Source organism: Poecilia formosa, unplaced genomic scaffold, assembly GCF_000485575.1.
Source record: "Poecilia formosa unplaced genomic scaffold, Poecilia_formosa-5.1.2 Scaffold410, whole genome shotgun sequence".
In the NCBI taxonomy this organism is placed as follows: Eukaryota; Metazoa; Chordata; class Actinopteri; order Cyprinodontiformes; family Poeciliidae; genus Poecilia; species Poecilia formosa.
In genome coordinates, this window is record NW_006800349.1 from 383,633 (window position 1) to 406,315 (window position 22,683).

A 22,683-nucleotide genomic window follows, 5' to 3' on the forward strand; every position below is an offset into this window, starting at 1 on the left:
CATGTCAAGGTAAGAGTTTAAATCCGCTGCAGTGTCTCTGGTCACGCAGCTCTATGTGGACCCAATAACTAACTTGCAGTAATGTGGTGATCACAAAGTGTTTTAAGTATCATTTGTGTCAAACCTGCACATAAAACACCTGAACAGGCCAGAAATTCATGGAACAGCTCAAACTACAATAGAGGTTCATGTTCGGCCTTTAACCATCAAACCAGACGAGCCGCTGTAGACAGAAGTAAAGGAAGAGTATATTTCTACCAAAAAACTCAGAAATTCTGACATGAAAAGTTCTAGAAAAAACATTTGTATTTGAAAAGTTGAAAATATTTAACATTTAAAACTGACTTTTTTTCTAGAAAATCTTTGACTGAGTTCATAAATGTTTTTTCTAAAAAATGTCTAATTTTTTTGGTGGAAATGTCCTTTTTATATCTACAGTGACGGTAATATGCTTTGTGGCATGAAGATAACTTAAGACTCAGAACTGGGGAAAATGTGAAAATTGGTTCAGTTAAATTATGTTCTCAAAAATAAATACATTAAAATAAGCCGACAGTTTATCCTTTGATGCACTAAGATGTTCCTTTTTGATTCTCATCCCGATGAGACGCTCGTTTCAGATCCAGTCTGGGTCCGGTGGGTGAAGGCTCGCTGGCAGAGCCTCCAGCAGCTCGGAGTGTTTCAGGTTTTGGTTTTTGTTGCAGCCATAAAGGAGAATCCTGATCCACTGGCTTCTCTGGTTGTTAATGGGAAGAGGAGCTTCATCTCAGCGCTGGAGATGGAAGGATTTTCACATTAAAAATGTCTCCAGTACCGCCTGGTTTCTTCTTCTGCTTATTAGAGCTTATTAAACACCTGACGGCACATCACTGCCACCAGGTGGTGAAAACTTGTATTGTAACTCAGCGCCTGAATTCTGATGACGCCTCTGGTTTTTGTAAACTTCACTCCCTGCAGCCCACTGGTAAAAACCTGGGAGTTTCTTGCAGACCTCTAGGTGGCGCTGGAGGCCCAAATGTGGGCTGTGGCCCTGGGGTTAAGAATGGCTGCTTTAAAGGTTACCAGACTGGATCCCACCCTCTGTGCAGCTTCCTGGTTTCCCTCTCAGTGAAGATCCAGAGTTTCTCTACACACGGCTGCTCTTCCTCCTCCTCCATCTGCCTCAGCTGTCCGCCCTTCTGCACACTCACCGCTCCGAACCTCCAGGAGCCACATGTGGATCAGACATTCACCAAAAAGTGACACAATGCAGTTAGTTTCTACAGCAAAGTTTTTATTCAGATTTAGCCAAAAAAATTGTTGTAGTCAACCAAAAGTAATAACATTTAGTCAATTAAATCTACAATCTAGTCAACATAATTATGTTAAATGTAAATACTTTCTCATTTCACTTGAAATAACACAAAATTAGTTGTTTTTACCCAGTTGTGGCATAAAGTTATTGTGAAAATACAATGCATAACAGATTTAACTTTTTATAAACGTCTATTTTTCTGATCTTGCCTTCAACAAAAACGTAATATTTCAGCCAGTAGGATGAAAATCTACACTGTCCATAACAAATTTCATATTGCATTCTTGCAGAAACATTCTTCATGAAATATGTTACCATAAATCCAAAGACCAAACCTATTCAAAATAAAATTGGCTAATATTACTGAATTAATGAAAATTTAAACTCAACATGCAAGAGAATCAAAGCACAATATTTTACTAAAAGAGAAAAGTGAACCAGTCATAGCGTAATGCTCCATGTCATTCCCAGGAGATTTCTGACAATGAACTGTGACTCTGAACTCGGCACGTCTGCCCCCCCTAAGAGAATCACAGACACGTTTTCAGATCCGTCCTACATTCAACCTCACTGACGCTGAGCAAGAGACGTGCATCTTCTGACTCATCCGTCTTTTGGGGGAGTTTTTACTTCTGAGGAAGGCTGGCCGTTTTAAAAAGGGTGTTGAGAGCAGCGCGTTGTCGTCACATCAGCTCCTGCAGGCAACAAGGGTCCACAGCGGACCTCGGTTTGCTGTCCTCGATATTTCCTGTTTCATTAACATTTAAGGATGATTGTGTATTTTACAAGATGGTGGAAGCTTCAGCCCATCCATAAATCTCACATGTTCCACAGATAATAGTAACACACATATAAGTGAACCAACTGGCTTTACAGCGCAACCAAGCAAACTTTAAATTGAAGGTAGCACCCATGTGCGCCACGAGTTATGTGGAATTTCATAGCTACTAAATTTAACACAAGCTGATAATTGAGTAACATTGTATGCCCATCATACAACAGAAATTAGTGCAACTTACCTTTGAAAAAATATCTGCATGGTGAGCTTTTGGTATTATTTAAGATTCCTAGTATTTTGTTCACCAAGTTTAAATCCACATTTACCACCGTCTCCCCAGACAGTCGAGTTCTTCTTTCAAAAGGGCGATGGCCTTTTCAAGAAAGCTCCATAAATCCTTTCAGGGTTTCTGTTCACAGAGTCCCTTCGTGTAACTTAACGCCGTGATCCATCGATGATTCAAGTCATTCAGGTGGTGGGCGTTACCAAACAGGATCACTGGCAGATCACGAACACAACACGCAGAAAATCAAACATGTTGGATGTAACAGACCCACAATCATTCTCCTTTAGTTTTGTGTCAATTAAAACTCACACATCTCGTCATGTCTTAGTCATCCAAGAGGGTCCGTGTATCTTCAGGAAGTTCATTTTTTTGTTTGAAATGGAAAATGAAAAAAAGAAATAGACTCGTTTTTTCGCTTTTCGTTTAGAAAACGGAAATCGGATTTTTGGCTCATTATTTCATTGTTGACAAGCGGTCTGACCCGGAGGTTCTTCTCTGACCGGCTTACACAGCGACCGGATCACACACACCATGCAGGCTGCAGGTCGACAAGCTTGTTCCTTTCAGGTTTCAGGTTTTATATACTATATAGTATTTTCTGCCAGCTGCAAGTCAGTTTAAGTAATGCTCCTGTGAGAAACAAATACCGAACATCTGCTCACCGAGAAAAATGGTTAGCCTGAGTTTTTAGTTAAGTTTTTTATTTTGAAAGGCCAGAGCACGGGGGAGTGGCTTTCCACTGCAGCCATACCGTCTCGTCTCTGGACCAGCAAGATGGCTTCCATTGCACTGCGCCTCCAGCAGCGACAAACAGGTCAGTACACTATTAATTTGTCACATAAAGTTGTTTTAAGATGTTTTTAGGCTAGAAAGTAGCCCTCATAGCTTCATTTACGCACTTAGTTCATGCAGTTTCTATGAAATATACTCCGGAGTTTTCGGAGCAGCGTAGCTCTGCTAGCGGCTCGAGGTGGCTCCAGGCAGCTCCAGGCGGCTCCAAGTGGCTCCAAGTGGCTCCAGGTGGCTCCAGGCGGCTCCAAGTGGCTCCAGGCAGCTCCAAGTGGCTCCAGGCGGCTCGAGGTGGCTCCAGGCGGCTCCAGGCAACTCCAGGTGGCTCCAGGCATCTCCAGGCGGCTCCAAGTGGCTCCAGGCAGCTCCAGGCTCAGCGGCCGGCCGGAGTGTGTTTACCCCACTAACTGCAACCTGATCTCGGCGAGTCACCTTGTCGTATTCTGCTGCTTGATATCTGATCGTAGCGTCTCAAAGTGACATGAAGAGTTTAATGTGTTTGCATATGTACACACGTATCAAACACGTACTGCTTGGTACAGTACGTGTTTGATACGTGTGTCAAAATATAATATTCCTCTCTGGAGAGTTCGATACTTCTGAAGATGTTGGGATCTAAACATTGACAGTGTTCGCTTCCAATACCAGTTATTCTCTTCCTCTGATTTTTTTCTAGTTCGTAAATTTATATTATTTGTGTGAGTGAAATATATTCTTCCCTTCGATTGGCTTCTTACGTGCAGTGTGAACTTTTTAAAATATTTTTTATTGTTTCATGCAGGCGGCTCTTAGGAGGAGAGGCCTCAGCTCCAGGTTTGGATGCAGCTTCCCAGTGATCCTCTTCCTCCTCCTGACATCGTCTTCCTCACCGGCTCCTCATCTTTTATATACATAAATTATAGGAATATTTTTTCATGATTCCCCAAACACAGGCTGAATAACTGCTTGTATGTTATTGTAATAAATACATTTTTATGAAAACATTTTGTCTGTTTATTTTGTAAGATTTGAGTTCAAAGCTCTGACTACATAAAGATTGAAACAAATTAAATATGAAATAATTCTTTTAATGTTTCTTGCTTATGTATCCAGAGATAAGAAATAATGGAAATAATCAACTCAAAAGTTGTTCATTATGTTTAGTCAGTTGAGTTTAATAAGTTATAAGTAAATGGTCTCATGAAGGGGACAAAAGTTTTCATTTCTAATTGGACAGTCATACTTATACAAATATGAAAAAATATTGTGTGGTGTTAAACCACAGAAGAGGATATGAAGATAAAAGGCCTGTAACATTATTCTAACACCAACTGATGTGCAAGACATTTTTTTTAGATTAAAGTCAGAATGTTGACCTGTTTTCTTTCCCAAATCCTCTTTTTTCAAACATTTCCTACCTGGTAGAAATAGATACATTTTTATATTTTGGATAACCTTTTCTGCATGCTTGTTCATGACGTACCGGATTATAATTGGTATGCTATTCAGAAAGGAAAAACTAAAGGGTTTAAATGACGGGCAGAATGTTCTAGTCGCGGTTTGAGCGTCTTTTTAAACCAGAGCAGATTAAAGGTTGGTAAAAATTGGGCGGACTAGCCCTTTAGCCATTCACTGAATCGGAAGCTGCATTTAGCCATTAGCTTCATATAGTAAACAAAGTGTATAAAGCTTTCAGTGTGAAGGTTCATGATCAATTTAATTACATGCCAATTTGGACGAGTTTACAAAAACAAACTGTGCCGGACAGAGAGGACTTCAGGTCAGACCACTTGAAATCATGAAAATTGAAATCGAGCGCTCATTATCCGAGTTTTCCATTTTCGTTTGGTGAATGAAATGGGAAATCGGATAACGAGCCAAGCTGAGCCATTATCTGATTTCTGATTATGGTTTAATAAACAAAAAACGAGAATATTTTTGTTTTTTCATTTCAAATGAAAAAACGCATCGTGTCATTTTTGTTCTCATTGTCATAAAAAAGGTTTACAAAAACATTGGCACAACCCAAATACAAGTGTATGATGATTATTAAGCGTGCATAAGTCATAATTAGTCATAATGTGATCGTTTTCATAGCGAATCCATTCTTGGGGGTGAAACACATTCAAGGTATGAATTTAAAACGTATAAGCTGGTGGTCACGGTTTTTAAAGTGCTATGTAGATTCTCTGTCCCAGTAAATTTGGACCTCTACGTAGAGGAGCGTTCCCTTTCCGATATATTTCCCGGAGACATTCCTGTCAGTGTGGAACTAGAGGGCTTCAAGAAACAATAAAGGGCAGAACATTCTTTAACAAACAGCACTTAATGAGTCTGGTTTATCCCCACACATTGGACCCAGCTCTGTCAGTAAATGTCAGCAGAAGGAAACACAGAATTAGCTTACAGTTGGAATTTTTCCCTGTTGGACCAATTCGCACGATTTCAACTGAAGGCATCTCCAGGAACCACTTCAGGACAGCATTGAGTAAATAGGTGGGAAGGTTAGGTATTTCAGGGGTTTGGGGAATCCCCTCTATCTTTATGTAGTCTCTGGCCGACCCGTCAGCTTTTTCCTCCAGTGTGTTGCACAGTGTTGCTAGCTTGCCCATCAATGTAGAGAGGCGGCTATCTACATCTGTTAGGCGGCTTTTGGTGGTTTCTAAATACTCTGAGGTGTCTGCTCGGATGGTTAACATCTCAGATTTTCAGCGATGTACTCCGTCACCGTGGCTTGTGATTTGGCTGAAAGTTGGGCAACCACTTCTTCCACTGGCGTAGTTCTGGCTTCTGCTACTGCTAGCTTAACTAGGTTAGCAGTTTCTTCATTGTCAACAGAGCGGACATTCATTTGTTTTTGAGCCTTTTGACAGATTGGTTCGGTGACAATGTCACCATCACTTTCTACTTGGTAAACATGTCAACCAAAATATCACATGTGGAAAAACAAAGGTACATCAGGGAAAAGTGTGGAGCTATGGTTAACAAGCTACATTCCTCACCTCGGTCACATGACTTTGCGTGACTTGAAAGGCTTCTATTTTGTGTGAATTATAACATGGTTAGTCAAACTTTTTTTATGACTGAAGCCTTTGCCACAGGTACCACATGAGAAAGGCTTTTCACCTGTATGATTCCTTACGTGGTTAGTCAAATTACGTTTCGCATTGAAACCCTTTCCACAAATTATACATGAAAAAGGCTTCTCACCTGTGTGAGTTCTCATGTGGCTTGTCAAACTTCCTCTTTGATTGAAACATTTTCCACACGTCATACATGGGAACGGCTTCTCACCTGTGTGAGTTCTCATGTGCCTATTCAAATGACCTTTTTGATTGAAACTTTTTCCACAAGTTATACAAGAAAAAGGCTTCTCACCTGTATGATTTGTCATGTGGTTAGTCAAATTACGCTTTGTATTGAAACCCTTTCCACAAGTTAAACATGAAAAAGGCTTCTCACTTGTGTGAATTCTCATGTGGCTATTCAAATCATTTTTGTGCCTGAAACATTTCCCACAAGTTTTACATGAGAAAGGCTTCTCACCTGTGTGAGTTCTCATATGGCAATTCAAAATATGTTTTTGATTGAAACATTTTCCACAGGTCAGACAAGAGAAAGGCTTCTCACCTGTATGAGTTCTCATGTGGCTAATCAAATTACCTTTTTGATTAAAAGACTTTCCACAGATTATACATGAGAATGGCTTCTCACCTGTGTGAGTTCTCATGTGAACTGTTAATCCACAGTTGAATTTGAAACTTTTATGACACACTTTACACTGTTTCAATTTTTTATCCTTCTGAATTTTCTTGCCCTTCATTCTTTGCTCTTCATTCCCACATCTGGTTTTCTGTTGCCGTTTATCTCTGTGGGATCCCGAGGCTTCGTTAGTCTCTATTCCCTGATGATGATCTGCTTCTGGGATGTTCTGAAAGATGATTTGGGTTCCATTGAGCTCCAGTCGTTGGTGGTCTGTTTCATCATCAGAAAGCTTTAGGATTAAGATATCAATCTCCTCCTTCGGTACTTCCTGGTTTTCATCCCGACTTCCCATCTGCTCAAGTCCTGATCCATCCTCCTGTTCCTTTATTTCTTTAAGTTCTAGTTCTACTGGTTCCTCTTTGATTTGGTGAGATACAGAATTGGTTCCTATTAAGGTATCAATCTCGTGGTCCAGTGCATCCTGGTTTTCATCCTGACTGATGTCTTCAACCTCAATCTTTACAATCTGCAGAGATCCTAATTGATAATCATCTTTCTTCATTTGTTGCAGTTCTAGTTCCTCTGGCTCTTCTTTGATTTCAAGAGATGCAGAATCTTTTCCTATTGTGTTATCCATCTCTTGCTTTGGTGCAGTAAGGTCTGGTTCTGACTCATGCTCTTCTTCTTGTACAAGTTCTGGTTCCTCTGCTCTCCCTTTGGTTTTCAGAGATTCCCTCTGGTTCAGAAAAGAGATGTCTTGTTGGTTGAGGATAAAATGATGAGCAAGAACATCTTGCTTGTTAACAGACATAATGTGTCAAATCTGAAAAAATGAAAACAGAAAATGGAATATTAAAATTTTAACTTATTACCTACAGCAGTTGGTTCTCTGTTCATCTTTTATTGACCAAAAAAAGGAGCATCACAGCTTTGGAGGAGCTCACTGATAATGAAGCTTCATCAGCTTCAAATTTTCTACAGGTGCTGTCTTTAGAGTCAAAGTGAACTCAGCATTAAGGCAGCAACCTGGAACAGATGAACAAGGTTACTTGGAAAGCTGATGAAAGCTGTTATTTTTCAGATAAATAATTGTATTCGTTATTCATAGTGATTTTTTTGGTAGTTTGATTTAAATTTTCCCAGCAAATAATCGAGAAGGTTGAAGGTCATGCAAACAGATATGCAGATTCATTCTGTCAACTTTGATGAAGCCCTGGTCTAAGTTTGACTGAGTTTAGTATTGAGCTGATATAGTCAGGCTGATCTTTTGATGAACATTAATATAGTTTATTCCAGCATTAATCCACACAACAGACTTCATTCATTTTTTAAGAGTTTTTTTTGGCTCTAGATTGAGGACTTAGGCATCCTTACATGGGTCACATGACAGAGGCATGTTCATTCATTTGAATAGTTGTCACTGATTAAATACAGAGAAACTGCCCTTTTTATTATTCTTTTTATTTCACATCATTGATTTTACATCATGCATCATTTCAATACAATCTGTGAAAAAACAGACAAAACAAAACTATTATTATTGCAATTTATTACAAACCATCCCATAAAAAGCCATTAATCTTTATGGAGTTACTTTTCCTGAACATCTCTTTTGATAGAAACTGACAAACTACTACAAGGAACAATAGACTACTAAAAATAATACCAAAAGCAACAAACTTTGATATTCCCATTCTCTCATTACTCACTTAAGCTTCCCACTCCCACAGAAATAAAAACCCACCTGAGAATAAAGATAAGAAGACAACAGAGTTCAATATCTATATTTAAAAGCCTTTCACAAAATGTGAAATACAAAGAAAATCATTTGACAGTAAGAGTTTCAACTTTGATCTGCCTTGTAGATAAACATCCAACTGTTGAGTTCAGATCCCACCTACTTCAGGGGTAGCACTGTTATGTCTTATTCTATTTGTAGATTTAGACCAAAACTAAAACCAAATGTTTCCTCATTCCCATCTCAGACTCGTTTAAAGGAACATCTTCTGATGCCGCTTTTGTAGCCAGTCGCCTCCTTAGTGCATTTATGTTACATCTTCAGTTGGTTTTTCACTCTCAATAGACCCACTCTCTTACTTCACAGTTTGTATTGTGAGGTCAAAGTGTCATTACTATCATGCATAATTATTAACTTGTATCTATGCCAGGAGTCTCAAGCTAAATTCCCCAGTTAAATGAGCCAGAACAAGTACATGCCAGGTCTTAATGTGAGAGCGCCAAAAAGTCTGAAAATCTGAGCACAGATCTCAAAAGTTATAATATTTATCTGCAAAAGTAGGTTTAATTATTCAAAGATTTGCACAAATGTAAGAGAATTTAAATGTCTTTGAATTCAGCAAAGAATTCAAAGACATGTAGGCTTGTATGGGTAATTCAAAGAATTACCCATACAAGCCTTCTGACTTGTATGGGTAATTTTAAACGGTTTCTAATTACATTTTTACAAGTTTCAGTAGGTAAAATACAACCACAGAGAACTTTATTACAAGTATGAAATAGGAAAGGATTCTATTCTGTGAGTTGCAAGATGCTTAATCAAACTATGTTTGCGACTGTAACCTTTTCCACAAGTTCCGCATATGAAAGGTTTCTCACCTGTGTGAGATCTCATGTGGCATGTCAAACTACATTTTTGAAGGAAACTTTTCCCACAGGTCATACATGAGAACGGCTTCTCACCTGTGTGAATTCTCATGTGGCTAGTCATACCACGTTTTTGAAGGAAATTTTTCCCACAGGTCAGACATGAAAAAGGCTTCTCACCTGTGTGAGTTCTCATGTGGCTAGTCAAACTACGTTTTTGAATGAAACTTTTCCCACAGGTTAGACATGAGAAGGGCTTCTCACCTGTGTGAGCTAGCATGTGGGTATTCAGAAATCTTTTTTGATTAAAACCTTTTCCACAGGTCTTACATGAGAAAGGTTTCTCACCTGTATGAATCCTCATGTGGCAAGTGAAACTATATTTTTTATAGAAACCCTTTCCACAGATTATACATGAGAAAGGCTTCTCCCCTGTGTGAGTTCTTATGTGTCTAGTCAAGCTACGTTTTTGAATGAAACTTTTTCCACAAGTTGAACATGAGAAAGGTTTCTCACCTGTGTGGGTTATCACGTGGCTAGTATAAGTAGATTTTTTATTGAAACTCTTTCCACAAGTTTCACACATGAAAGATTTCTCACCTGTGTGATATCTCATGTGGCTTGTCAAACTACGTTTTTGAATGAAACTTTTTCCACAAGTTAAACATGAGAAAGGCTTTTCACCTGTGTGACTTCTCATGTGGCTATTCAAACTCTGTTTTTGCATAAAACCTTTTCCACAAGTTAGACATGAGAAAGACTTCTCACCTGTGTGAATTGTTATGTGGGTACTCAAAAATCTTTTTTGATTAAAACCTTTACCACAGGTTAGACATGAAAAAGGCTTCTCACCTGTATGAATCCTCATGTGGCAGGTAAAATTAGATTTTTTATTGAAACCCTTTCCACAGATTATACATGAGAAGAGCTTCTCACTTCTGTGACTTATCATGTGACTATTTAAACTACGTTTTTGGATGAAACTTTTTCCACAGGTTATACATGAGAAAGGCTTCTCACCTGTGTGAGTTCTCATATGAATACTCAAATTACGTTTCTGAACCAAACCTTTCCCACAGATTGAACAACAAAAAGGCTTCTTCTCACCTGTGTGAGTCATCATGTGGCGATTCAAATCATGTTTATGACGGAAACATTTTCCACAAGTTACACATGAAAAAGGCTTCTCACCTGTGTGAGTTCTCGTGTGAATAGTCAAACTAAACTTCTGAATGAAACCTTTTCCACAGGTTAGACAGGAGAAAGGCTTCTCGCCTGTGTGACTACTCATGTGGCTATTCAAATTATGTTTGTGACTGAAACCTTTTCCACAGGTTGGACATGAGAAAGGTTTCTCACCTGTGTGAGTTCTCATGTGGCATTTCCAACTAATTTTTTGATTAAAACCTTTTCCACATGTTTTACATGAGAAAGGCTTTTCACTAGTGTGAATTCTTACGTGGCTATTTAAATTATGTTTGTGATTGAAACATTTCCCACAGATTAAACATAAGAAAGGCTTCTCACCTGTGTGAATTCTCATGTGAACTCTTAAATCACTATTACATTTAAAATATTTCCCACACACTTTACATTGTTTACCATTCTGAATTTTCCTGCCCTTCATCCCTTTCTCTGCATCATCACTTTGTCCTCTGGTTTTCTGAGCCATTTTCTGTTGCCAATCATCTTTACTGGATCCTGAGGCTTCACGAGTCTGTATTTCCTGAAGCTCTACTTTAGAGAAGTTCTGTAAGAGAATTTGATTTCCATTTACATCTGGTGGTTGTTGTTGGTCTGTATCATTATCAAAAGCCTCTAGGACTAAATTATCAGTCTCCTGCTTTGGTATATCCTGGTATTCATCCTGACTGATGGTTTTAGCCTCTTTTTCTGCCATCTGCTGAGGTCCTGATCCATGCTCCTCTTCCTTCACTTGTTTAGGTTTGAGTTCTACTGGCTCCTCTTTGAGTTCAACAGATGCAGAATCTCCTCCCATTAAGGAATCCATCTCCTGCTTCAGTACATCCTGGTTTTCATCCTGACTGATGTCTTCGACCTCAATTTTTACCATGTGCTGAAATCCTGATGGATCATGATCTTCTTCAACTTGTTGCGGTTCTAGTTCTTCTGGTTCTTCTTTTATTTCAAGAGATCCAGAATCTGTCCCCATTACGATATCCATCTCTTTAGTACAATGTGGTCTTCATTCAGCAAAGGTTCTGATTCATACTCTGATTTTACGTGTCCAAGTTCTGGTTCATTGGCTCTCCCTTTGGTTTTTAAAGATTATGTTTCCTTCTTTTCCAGAACAGAGATCTCTTGTTGGTAGAAGACAAAACAATGAGCAACATCTAGCTTAATAACAAAAATAATGATGTGGAAAATCTGGAAAAAAAAAAGAACAGAAAATGTAATATTAATTTTAGCTTATTTTCTGTGTTCATCTTCCATTGACCAGTTGCTACACCAGAAGCTTGACAGCTGCAAATCATCAACATGTTGCACATGTAACCAACAGGTGGAGTTCACTGTTCAACTGAGTTTTTTTGTGCAAAAATGAAGGCAGTCCGAGGTTTCTCTACAGTCTTTAGGCAGGACACAACATAAAGGCAACTACTGATACTCGGATTTTCTCAATACCACTTTTTTCCAGAACAAATACTTTGGTTTAGGTACTTGCCGATATGAGTTCTGAAATACAGTAGTTAAGAAGGTGGTACTTGTAGATCACACAATAAGTTTTGAAAACAAATGCATTTTATTTAGAACAGGTTGGCCATTCTTCTTTTTAAGCATACAGTCCCTCTGAATGTCTTAAATCATAAATAGTGCATAACATACATTGTTTAGTTTTTAAATGCTTTATAAAATTACTCACTAAAGGACGTGTCTTTAGCTAGAGTTTAGATCTATAGCCAGAGCCCCACCCGAAACTCAGACCAGGTCAAAGTTATTTGCTTCGTCTGCATTTAATATACATAAACAGAGAAAGCCAAAACAGAATGAGCAATGAAGTTGTGTTGATATATTATCATGCAAGTAGAGGAGTAGGTAGCATATCATTTTGAGAAAGGAAATGTAAGAAGACGCTAATTAGAGTGTACAGAGCAATGCATAACAAAAGCGCATACAGCTCCACCCTGCTCCGCTCCCATCAGTCACAGGATGCCCTGGCAGGACGTATGCAGTTCAATACACTTTGGATTCCTGGGCAAGAGGAAGGGAGTGTGTCTGTCCTTACTGTTGGTCGAGGATGTTGAAGACGTGAACACAACTGAAATTTTTAATAACAGGATTTCTGCTTTTTGGAGTTGGTGGTTACCTGCCATATTGTGAAATCCAGAAAACATAAGCAGCTGTTCTGACCATTGAGAGGACTGTGCCGAGCGGTGAACGCTCCGACTGAATTATTGCTGAGAGCTGCAGGACAACTGCGGCCCCTGGAATCTGCTGGTGAGATGGAATCAACCTTGACTTGCTAGTTTGGTTGGACTGACCACTTATTTGGCTGTTTGGATTTCACCATTGAGAAAGTCGTCAGTACTTCACATCCATGGACTTGAATCAGAGATTGACTGAGACCGCTGATGATGCTCCATCAATTATCAAAGACTATGGTGGGAGGGAAACAGTGTTCACAGACTTATTTACAAATCCACACACACTGTCTGGCTATAAACACACCTCATTGCACCACCTTCACTGCCTCCTCTCCTTATGTTGTCTATATATTGATGTCATGTGCAAAGGTTTTTTGCAACCCTACTTTGTGTCCAATAGAAAATAGTGTGAGATATGATTTTTCCTTAATGCGGTTATTCTCATCTAATGAAAAGGTGTCACTCCAAGGGCTGCACCAGTCTACCAATGTCTTGTATGTTTCTTTGTTTTTTTGTTCTTTGGATGGGCTGTACTGAAATGTGGATTTCCCCCCTGAATGAATCATTCACTTATTTATTCAAACTTGACTGCTAGGGTTTGTAGAATGAACTATTCAGATCATTAACATACAAAGTGTTTCACTGTCCCTTAACTCTTTAACCAATCAATTTATCAGCACATTTATCCCTGACTGAGTGAAAACATCCATTATTACACCCCATTTTTTAACAGCCCTGTTTTTCATTCACAAACCATGACTCCTGGCTCGCTCGTCACATAACGCTGCCTTGGGTGTGCACTATCCACTACGCACCATCTAGTTTAGTAACTAGCTTGTACTTTGCATTGATCAGAACTATGACCAGAATGGAGTCATGAGTTGACTGAGAAATATGCTATAGTACAACTAGCATTTATTTATGACCATAATAACCATTGGGTATTGAATTTAATGCAGAAGTCAATGAAAGTGTATTTGTGTCAGGTTGACTTAGTGAACAGATGCAGCCACAGTGAGGCAGCAGCATTCAAACCGGAAATTATCCTGGAACTTAAAGAAATGGGATTTGGTTCAGGCAGTCGGGTGGCTTACAAACGTAGAGCAAAAGTAAAGAGGAATGCAGAAATCTCTGACAATAAGATTCTTGTTTTCTTTTACCGAGACTTTTCTTAAAACCCTGAATAACAACAGCACTCCTCCAGTTCTCTGCCACCGAGCTTTTTAAGATCCGCTTACATCTGCATGGATCACCACCATCAGCTCAGCTCCATAACCAGGATATTTTACGACTTTGCTCCACTCAACGATGCTACTCCTCCAGGGTTTGTTTACATCGCTCAACCTCGTGTTTCTGGCAGAGAGGGAGGTTTCGCAATAATCTACCACGAGAAGTGGAGGGTAAGGCCTGTAACTGTTCCTGTCCGTCATTCGTTTGAAGCAACTGTATGTCAGCTCTCTGGACCAACTCCCACTAGAACTGCCACCTTGTACCGCCCTTTCTATAATCTCACCAAATATAACACTTCTTGGGGATTTTAACATTCATGTGGATAATGAACGGACTCTTCTTAAGACTCCATATCCTGCTTGGACAGTTTTGGACTCCAGCAATACACCAATTTTCCTACGCATATTAAAGGACGTATCTTGGATTTAATTTGTTGCTCAGGAGTTATTACCTACCGACTGCAAGGCAGATTCCTGCCCTTTTCAGATTACGTTTCCATCATTTGGAGTTAATATCTCTCTTTCTAAATCTAACCTCCCACACAATGTAACCTTCTGTAATATTAAGGACATTGATCTAGACAATTCATCTTATTGTATTAATAGTCTACCCAACGTTGACCATTTTTCTTCCCCAGATGAATTGCTTGCACACAACAAAAGCCTTCATGGCCTCCTAAACAATCTTGCTCCACTTAAAACCAGATCTGTCTCATTTACCTGTACTGCACCTTGGCTTACTTCCACTCTTAGTTAAAAGTAAAAGGATGTCGACTCTCTGTGCACAAAGACATTCAAATCATATTCTTCACTACAAAGATCCCATTTCTGCAGCTGAATCAATAGTATTCCACTTTAAATCAGTTCTAATGAGGGTAACCCCAAAGCCTTATTTTCTGTACTTGCAAACATTCCCAAATGTAAGGTGACCTTGAGTGTCAAGAAAGGTGCCTACAAATAAAATACATTACTATTATTAAAGATGTCTGATCTTTTATTGAATCAGACAATTCAATGAGTAATGATTAGATAAAAAGATGGTTATTTGAATTAATTGTGATTTTTGCCATGTTTTCATTTAAAAGTTAAAGAAATCCAATGATGGTTAAAATGGGATCACCAACACAAACTCATCTGAAGGCCTTGGCATTTGATTGTGCTGCCATAAATATTACAGGATCATATGACTGAGAATATGCATAAACTTTTATGCTTCGATGGTTCCACACTACCAAAATGGCAACAGAGTTCCTGGATGTAGGAAGACGTGGAAACTTTCTGTTGATCCTTTTCTGAGCTTCACCTAGGATTTGAGTTTGATCAGATCAGAATAAAGTAGTTAAATAAAACGATTGAGTCGTCCTTTTATGTTTATTTAATGCTTCTTGCTGAAGAGTTTTGGTTATTATTATTTGTCAGAGTATAAAACAGTGTGCATATTTCATATTTGTGCACTGATTTGTGTCTCGCTGCATTTGTGGTTCATGCTTATCTTCATTTTTTGTTTTTGTCTTGTTTTAAGTAGTTTTAAAGTTTTTCTCAGTATTTCATTTAATCATAGTTGGCTCATTAATTTGAGCAGCTTGGCTGCATGTCGGTAGTTAAGAGGTTATTTATGGGAAAATTCAGCTGTAAAGTTGGACTACTTTGTTAGTAAATTCTCAGACTAAATTGAAAATAAATGTCTGAGGCCATTCCTTGTAATGTGACGAGTTCTTCTGCTGGTATTTATGTTATATTAAATTATTATGGGCTGCGTGGCCTAGGTCTCAATATGGAGTAGAAGTGTTTTGAGGAAGCTCCGACTCAACTTCACCATTATTTCACCCTAAATAATACTTAAATTTCTGCTTAGCATATTTGTAGTGTGCCATTGTATTATGAACAAGATGACGAAGCCCAAAGGTAATAAGAAAGGCAAAGGCTCAGGGGATGAGACCCTAGACGACCAGACCAAACTAGCAGGCGTCAAGGTGGCTAATGCCAACACGAGCCCCACGTGCTGTCCGCGTCCATCCGCCACCGATGAGGACGTCCTAGCAGCCATAAGCAAGCTTAGCAGCACGGTCGACATGAGGTTTGTGGAGCTCAATGGATCAATTTCCAGTCTCAAAGCGGCGCTTTCCGATATAAGTGACCGTGTGACATCAACCGAGGCCGCAGTCGTGTCACAGGAGAGACGGATTTCGGAGCTGGAGAAGCAACATGATAGCCTAGCTGTGCAATGCTCTCAGCAGCAAGCCAAGCTGGAGGATTTGGAGGCAGAATATCCGTATTGTGGGCATACAAGAGAAATCGGAGAATGGTAGACCGACGGACTTTGTCTGCAAACTGCTGCCTAAACTGCTGGGAGAAGACAACTTTGATCGGCCTATTGAGGTGGATCGGGCACACCGGAGCCTGTCGCAGGCTAAAGACGGGAAGGCGAGAGCCATCATTGTCAGGCTGCATTTTTTTCAAGAGAAGGAGCGGATGCTACAGATGGCGAGGGAGAAGGGTCCTCTGCAGTACGACGGTCGCTTGGTGTTCATCTTTCCTGACCTCACCTCAGCTGTAATGAAGAAACGCCAGGCGTTCCAAGCCATCAGGGAGCAATGCAGGGCCAAGGGGATTCGTTATGGATTCGGATACCCTGCGCAGTTCCTGGTTACTGTGAATAATAACACTGCTACGTTCGACACTCCAGTGGAAGCCGATAAATTCCTGAGCCGGGAGATCGAGGACTGGCAGTCTGGGACTAAATGAAGCAGGTGGTCAGACTACCCTTCTGTTGTTATGCTTAAAATTTAGAGAAAGTGAGCAATTAAGGATTCTGTCATTGGGTGAGAAATGTCATTTATCTATTTTGATATGTTCATTATGTAGGGTTGAGCGGCTACTCTAGTTGGAAAGATGGGGAGCTGTGTTGCTTGTCTGCCCCCTGGTGGACGGCTAATTCTAGCTTTAAGTTGGGGTATGGAGACACCGCTCAGGGTTCCGTTCAGTTATGTTTGGTAGCAGGGAGGGTTAGTCATGTTACTGGGGGGGCTGTTTCTTGCACATCGGCGTGTTCTGATTATCTTATAATCATCTTCATAGTCATGCAACAGTTACTAAAATGCACACAAATTAATGACAACTGATCCAGATAAACATAGTAAGGGTGGGGTTAATTTGATTAGCTGGAATGTCCGCGGGATAAATAGTCCTCTAAAAAGAGGTAAAGTTTATGCACACCTGCGTTTTCTCCAGGAAACCCATATTAAGAAAACAGCTGCTAAAGTTGTTAGCCGCTCGTGGGCCTCTCATGTATACCAGTCAAATTTCAGCACAAAAACTAGAGGGGTTGCAATTTTGTTTAAAAAACACACATCGTTCATTCATAAGCAGACAATTTCAGATCAAAGGGGAAGATACGCGATTGTAAGTGGGCTGCTAAATACTGCACTAGTGACACTAAAAAATATATACGGGCCTAATTTTGATGATCCCATCTTTTTCAAGACCTTTTTAATGTAGTGCCGGATTGGGTGGGCTCTAATTTAATTATTGGTGGGGACTTAAACCTAATCCTGGACCCAGATTTAGATAGACAACGCCCTCAGTCCAGTTCAATCAAGAGTGGCGAGTCCCTTAAAAATCTATTACAATCCCACAATTTGGTTGGCATTTGGAAACTACTATATACGTTTCTAAATTACTGGTACAAGTCAAGTAAAGATACTTTGAGTTAGGTGATAAACCCCATAAGCTATTAGCCGTCAGCTACAATCACAGGCCTCTAGAGCCAAACATCGCATTAAGCTTGAAGATGGGACCTTACTCACAGATCCGGATAAAATCAACAACCGCTTTGCAGACTTCTATGCTAGTGTTTATCAGTCACAGGGAAAACTAGACTTTGGAAATATGGAAAGTTTTTTTGAAAATTTGAATTTGCCAAAACTACCGTCGGATTCGATTGAAGCACTGGAAGCCAGTATAACTTTACAGGAAATTTAATCTGTCATCTTGACCCTTCCCAACAACAAAGCGCCTGGTCCTGACGGCTTTAGTGTCGAGTTCTTCAAAATATTCAGCCCCAAATGATCACCTCTACTTTACGTATGTTAAACCACTCTAAGCAAGCGTCAAGACTGCCTCCCACTTTAAACTGAGCCAATATTTGGCTCATTCCCCAACCCGGCCGAGATCCAGAGGTTGTTTCATCCTATCACCCAATTTCATTGTTACCTCTAGAAACAAAAATCCTTTGGAAAACTGTAGCCAATAGACTCAAAAAAATACATAGGTTTAATCATCCACCCGGGTCAGACTGGCTTTATGCCAGGTAGGCATATGTTTTTTAATCTGAGTCATCTTTAAAAAGCATGGGAGGGCGAGTTAGAGCAGCAGGTATCTGAGGAAGCATACAAGACTGTTCAGTCAATGCCAGACAATCTCATCCAGTTCAAAACAATACATGGACTCCATTACTCCAGGGAGAAGCTGAGCACTTTCTTTACAAGCGTGTCTCCAATTTGTAATCGTTGTCAGGCTGCTGTTATTACTTGACACACTCCTTCTGCTTCTGTGTTCAGCTTCACTCATTTTGGAAGAAAATTTTTCACTTTTTTCCCCTCCAACAGCTTCTGGAAAACAATGGGACCCAGAACCACTTATTGCCATCGTTGGGGACTTCATTGCTGTGCGACCAGCCACTAAAGATGAGAAAATGGCTGTTTTGTTTGGTACGGCGATTGCTATAAGGTTGATTTTGAGATTTTGGAAGAAGGACTCTGTGCCCACATTTGATCTGTGGTTGGGGGAACTAGCAAATACTCTGCATCTGGAAAGACTGAGATATTGCAATGAAGATGGTCAGTGTGTTTGAGAAATATGGGACCTTGTACTAAAATTCCTTCAATGAAAGACTGTTGATGACAGACCCGCCATTGTTTAGCAGCTTGTGTAACTGTCATGTTTTTGTTTTTTGTATGCTTGTGGAATGATTTGGATCAATTGGTGGTGTATTTATCATGTTGTCTTGACTGTGTGTTCTCTGATGTGCCGATGTGGTGTGTGTGGGGGATGGGTGGGAATTTGATCTGTTACGTTAATATATGCATGTCAATTTGGAAAAAACTCAAAATAAATATTAAAAACAAAAAATTATTATGGGCTTACCTGGTTTTGCAATTGGAGGTAAAATTGGCCAGACTTGGAGTTTTTTCCTCAGAGCCCAACTGAAAAGCTAACAGCAGCAGGCCGCTAACAGCAGCAGGCCGCTAACATCCGAGATGTGGTAAAAACTGAGTAACCAGCAAACATCAGAGGACAGAAAGCAGATCCCAGCTGCTGCAGAGGAGAAGCATGTTCAGAGTTTTAATAAACCAAGGCTTTTCAAAGTGTGGAGCGCCCCCTGGAGGCTGCCAGAGCTTGTCAGTTGGGCTCTGAGGAAAAAACTCAAACAAGTAAAGTAACAGAGACCATCTAGCCAACTTTACCACGTCTATGTCAGACAGAAAGGAAAGATTTTCACCACCTAAAGCTGCAGTGAGGAAGGAAACAGAAGGCCTGATCTGAAAATAGTTCAAGTACTTGTGCAAAGAATTAGTGGTTAAAGGAGCCAAAGTGGTGCAGACGGCCCTGTGTAAAAAAAACATTACATATGCTGCTGGCTGTCGTCATGGAGAGTCAGAGCAGAAAGATGAAGGTGAAAGTCATGGTGCTGCTGGAGGTATAATAATAATAATAATAATACATTTACAATACAACAATAAAAACAATTGGCAATAAAAAAACAAAGAAAGTAAATAAAGCTGTAAACCACTGTAACTCCGTCCTTACGCCGCTACACGCTGTCCCACTCTGTCTGGCCAATTTTACCTCCAATTGCAAAACCAGGTAAGCCCATAAACATTTATTTTATTTAACTTATAAAAGCATAACAGACTTATGCTTCATAAAAGTAAAAATAAAATAACCAAGGAGTCAGCAACTTTTTCAACTCAAACATCAACAACAAAAAGTCCCTGAGTTACAAAAAAGATTTTATTTTAAATATGAACTCAATTAATGTTTTTTTTTTTACAGCAGGGTGCAAACAAATAAGTGAGTTTTGGTTAAATGTTGGATAATGTTTCCAGCAGCAGACATGAGCAGCTCTGGTGTTTCTCCTCAACCCGTAACTGACTGATTTCCATCAGCTGCCCAGATGAGTTCAGATCAAACAGAACCGGAGCAGGTCCAGCTGCTCCGAAACGTTGGAATATCAGCCAGACGTCTTTGCTTCGTGTCATTAAGTCTCTCTCTTTTTTAAAAAACTTATTTCTCTCTTTTTAAAAAACTTATTTCTCAATAGCATTTGGTCCCATTTATGTTTTTTTTTCATTTTCATAGTTTGATTTTACGCATTTATTTTATGTTATTTAAATGTAATTTATACATTTAATTTTGATTCAAGGACCACTTTCTGTGTTTTATTTAATAAAAGAATGAATCTCCTTTTTAAACATTCAGGTTCATTAATGCAACAGAAACCCGTTTATATCGAGGTGAAGCAGAAGCCAGGTTGGATCAGCAAACATTACCTGCAGGCTCCGAGCTGAAGATCGAGCTCTTCCTCCTCCGATGTTGAATATTTCAGCAGTTAGTCTCTCTGATTGATTCTCTCTGAAGATGAAGATTAGCCGAAGATATTGTCACTGTAGACTCTGAAATATTCAGCTCACACGGCGAAACCGCCTTCTAGCCGACAAAAGCCACAATGAAGCCTGGAAGCTAACGCTGCTAACGCCTTGCTGGTAACTTCCGGCGGAAGTCTCACACGGAGATGTCACCCAGAAACAGGCAACGTGCTTTTAAGTTCCCCCTGCAACTACAAATATCAAATTTTGTCCAGATGCTACACTGAACAAACATGTAAAGCCCCATGTCAAATATAAGAGTTTTATGAACATTTGGGTTACGCAATTTATAGAGAAACTCAAAATACATTTTCAGTAATTACTGATCTTCATATCGGCATTAATAACATCGTGGTTCGGCCGTTTGTAGCGAATTGACAGTCCTTTAAGAAGGACCTCTGCAGCAAACAGGAAGGGGCGGGACGGACCGCTGTCAGTCTCATACCTTATTTGGAAATGGGACCATTGCTATCTGGAAGCGAAGGGGGCGCTATTTCCTATACTTCCGTTTTTATTTTCTTTTGAAATCTGTGATTATTTTCACCTTTAGGAAGGATTTTCACTCTCAGCATGTATCATAACTTCAATCTTTTATTTACGTAAGCGCAGCTCACAGTTTTTAGCAAATTCTGTAGTTTTCGGTGTACTTCTAAATCTGCTCCTTAGTCACATCTTTTCGGGCCTGCTACTGCCTCTAGTGGCCCGGGTGTGGTAGCACAACCAATCTAATTACATTACTAAATCAGAATAACACAAAGTCTTTATTATTTATTATTAATTCTGACATTACTGGCACAGTAAAAGATAAATTCCCTCACAAATGAACATACCTTTCCATTTTCTTAAGGAAGTAGAGCTAATTAAATGACATAAACAAAACCTGAAAGTGATTCCAGTTTCTCTCGATGGCCAACCTGTTGAAACTGGCAAATTTTAAATTCCTTGTGTCATTCCTGGACAGTCAGCTCAACTTTGCTGAAAACACTGACTACATATTTAAGAACTGTTCTCAGAGACTCTATCTTTTAAGAAGACCCAGTGATCTTAGGGTGACCCAACTTGAGGTTGTATACAACCTCTAGTTGTACACGACTAGAAAAAGTTAAAACTCAAGTTTTAACTTTTCATCTTCTCGGCTGGTTTGGTCACATGAGCTGCAGATTAACAGACAATATTTTAAGAATACTTTGAATGGCAGGTATAACAGCAGGTAAATGGCGGTGACACCAAAAACATCTCTGTCTCAACTGTTTGCTGAAAGAACATGAAAGATGGGAGGAATATCTTAGCAGAGAGCGTCCATCCTCTTTATTCATCAGTTTGACCCTCTGAGCTCATGAAGGTGTTGCTGTGTTCCTCTGGCAATAAGAACATTTATTGATGGTGCAATAATTATTCTTAACCAAACTAAATAACATTTACCTATAACGTGCTAAGTGTTTTGCTCTATTCACACATTGTTGATCAATCAATCAATCAATCAATCATATCTTTATTCCAAACACAAAAAAGGTCCATAGAAAAAAGGTAAAAACAAAGAGAAAAATAAAAATAAACATGACATATTATTCACCGAGTCACAAATAAATGATGACGCCAATGATTCCATCATCTTGAAGAGAATCTCACAGCACTAAAAGCAGGATTTACTAAAATTGCAATTGTATTATTGCATGACACAGATAATCTACACATGCATTTATACATAATATTCCTGAGCTCAGCTGCATATGTGGGAACAGCATTATGTACAAACTTATGGCTAGCACTGCTCCATCTAGGCACTTTGAGTAGGAGCCTCATGCCATCATTGTATGCCATATTTTTGTTCCCAGGGTTTAAAAACCCAAGATGCTTCCTGATTTCTGTGATTTTATCACCAGGAGCTACGATAAGCGTCTCGGTCCTGCCTGAGGTGGTTGTCATTCAGACAGATTTTAGTGCCAGACAGGCAGTTACTGAGTTCAGTCAATTTATACAATTCAGAGG

At 39.5% G+C, this 22,683-nt stretch overlaps 2 protein-coding genes across 2 annotated transcripts; both read right to left on the minus strand.

Annotated features, from left to right (window-relative positions):
- Positions 1-3,918: 3,918 nt before the first annotated feature.
- Positions 3,919-20,683, minus strand: LOC103155043 (zinc finger protein OZF-like). Its single transcript, XM_016663243.1, has 2 exons — positions 20,599-20,683; positions 3,919-7,654 (listed from the first exon to the last, which is right to left on the minus strand). Exon 2 carries the CDS (start codon positions 7,640-7,642, stop codon positions 6,164-6,166), a length of 1,479 nt encoding a protein of 492 aa, XP_016518729.1. The 5' UTR covers positions 7,643-7,654; positions 20,599-20,683; the 3' UTR covers positions 3,919-6,163.
- Positions 8,277-20,688, minus strand: LOC103155041 (zinc finger protein 260-like). Its single transcript, XM_007576563.2, has 2 exons — positions 20,599-20,688; positions 8,277-11,823 (listed from the first exon to the last, which is right to left on the minus strand). Exon 2 carries the CDS (start codon positions 11,618-11,620, stop codon positions 9,335-9,337), a length of 2,286 nt encoding a protein of 761 aa, XP_007576625.1. The 5' UTR covers positions 11,621-11,823; positions 20,599-20,688; the 3' UTR covers positions 8,277-9,334.
- Positions 20,689-22,683: the final 1,995 nt, after the last annotated feature.

Excerpts from the sequence above, each read along its gene's own strand:
- LOC103155041 (XM_007576563.2), bottom strand. The coding sequence starts at position 11,620 with ATGGATATCGTAATGGGGACAGATTCTGGATCTCTTGAAATAAAAGAA.
- LOC103155043 (XM_016663243.1), bottom strand. The coding sequence starts at position 7,642 with ATGTCTGTTAACAAGCAAGATGTTCTTGCTCATCATTTTATCCTCAAC.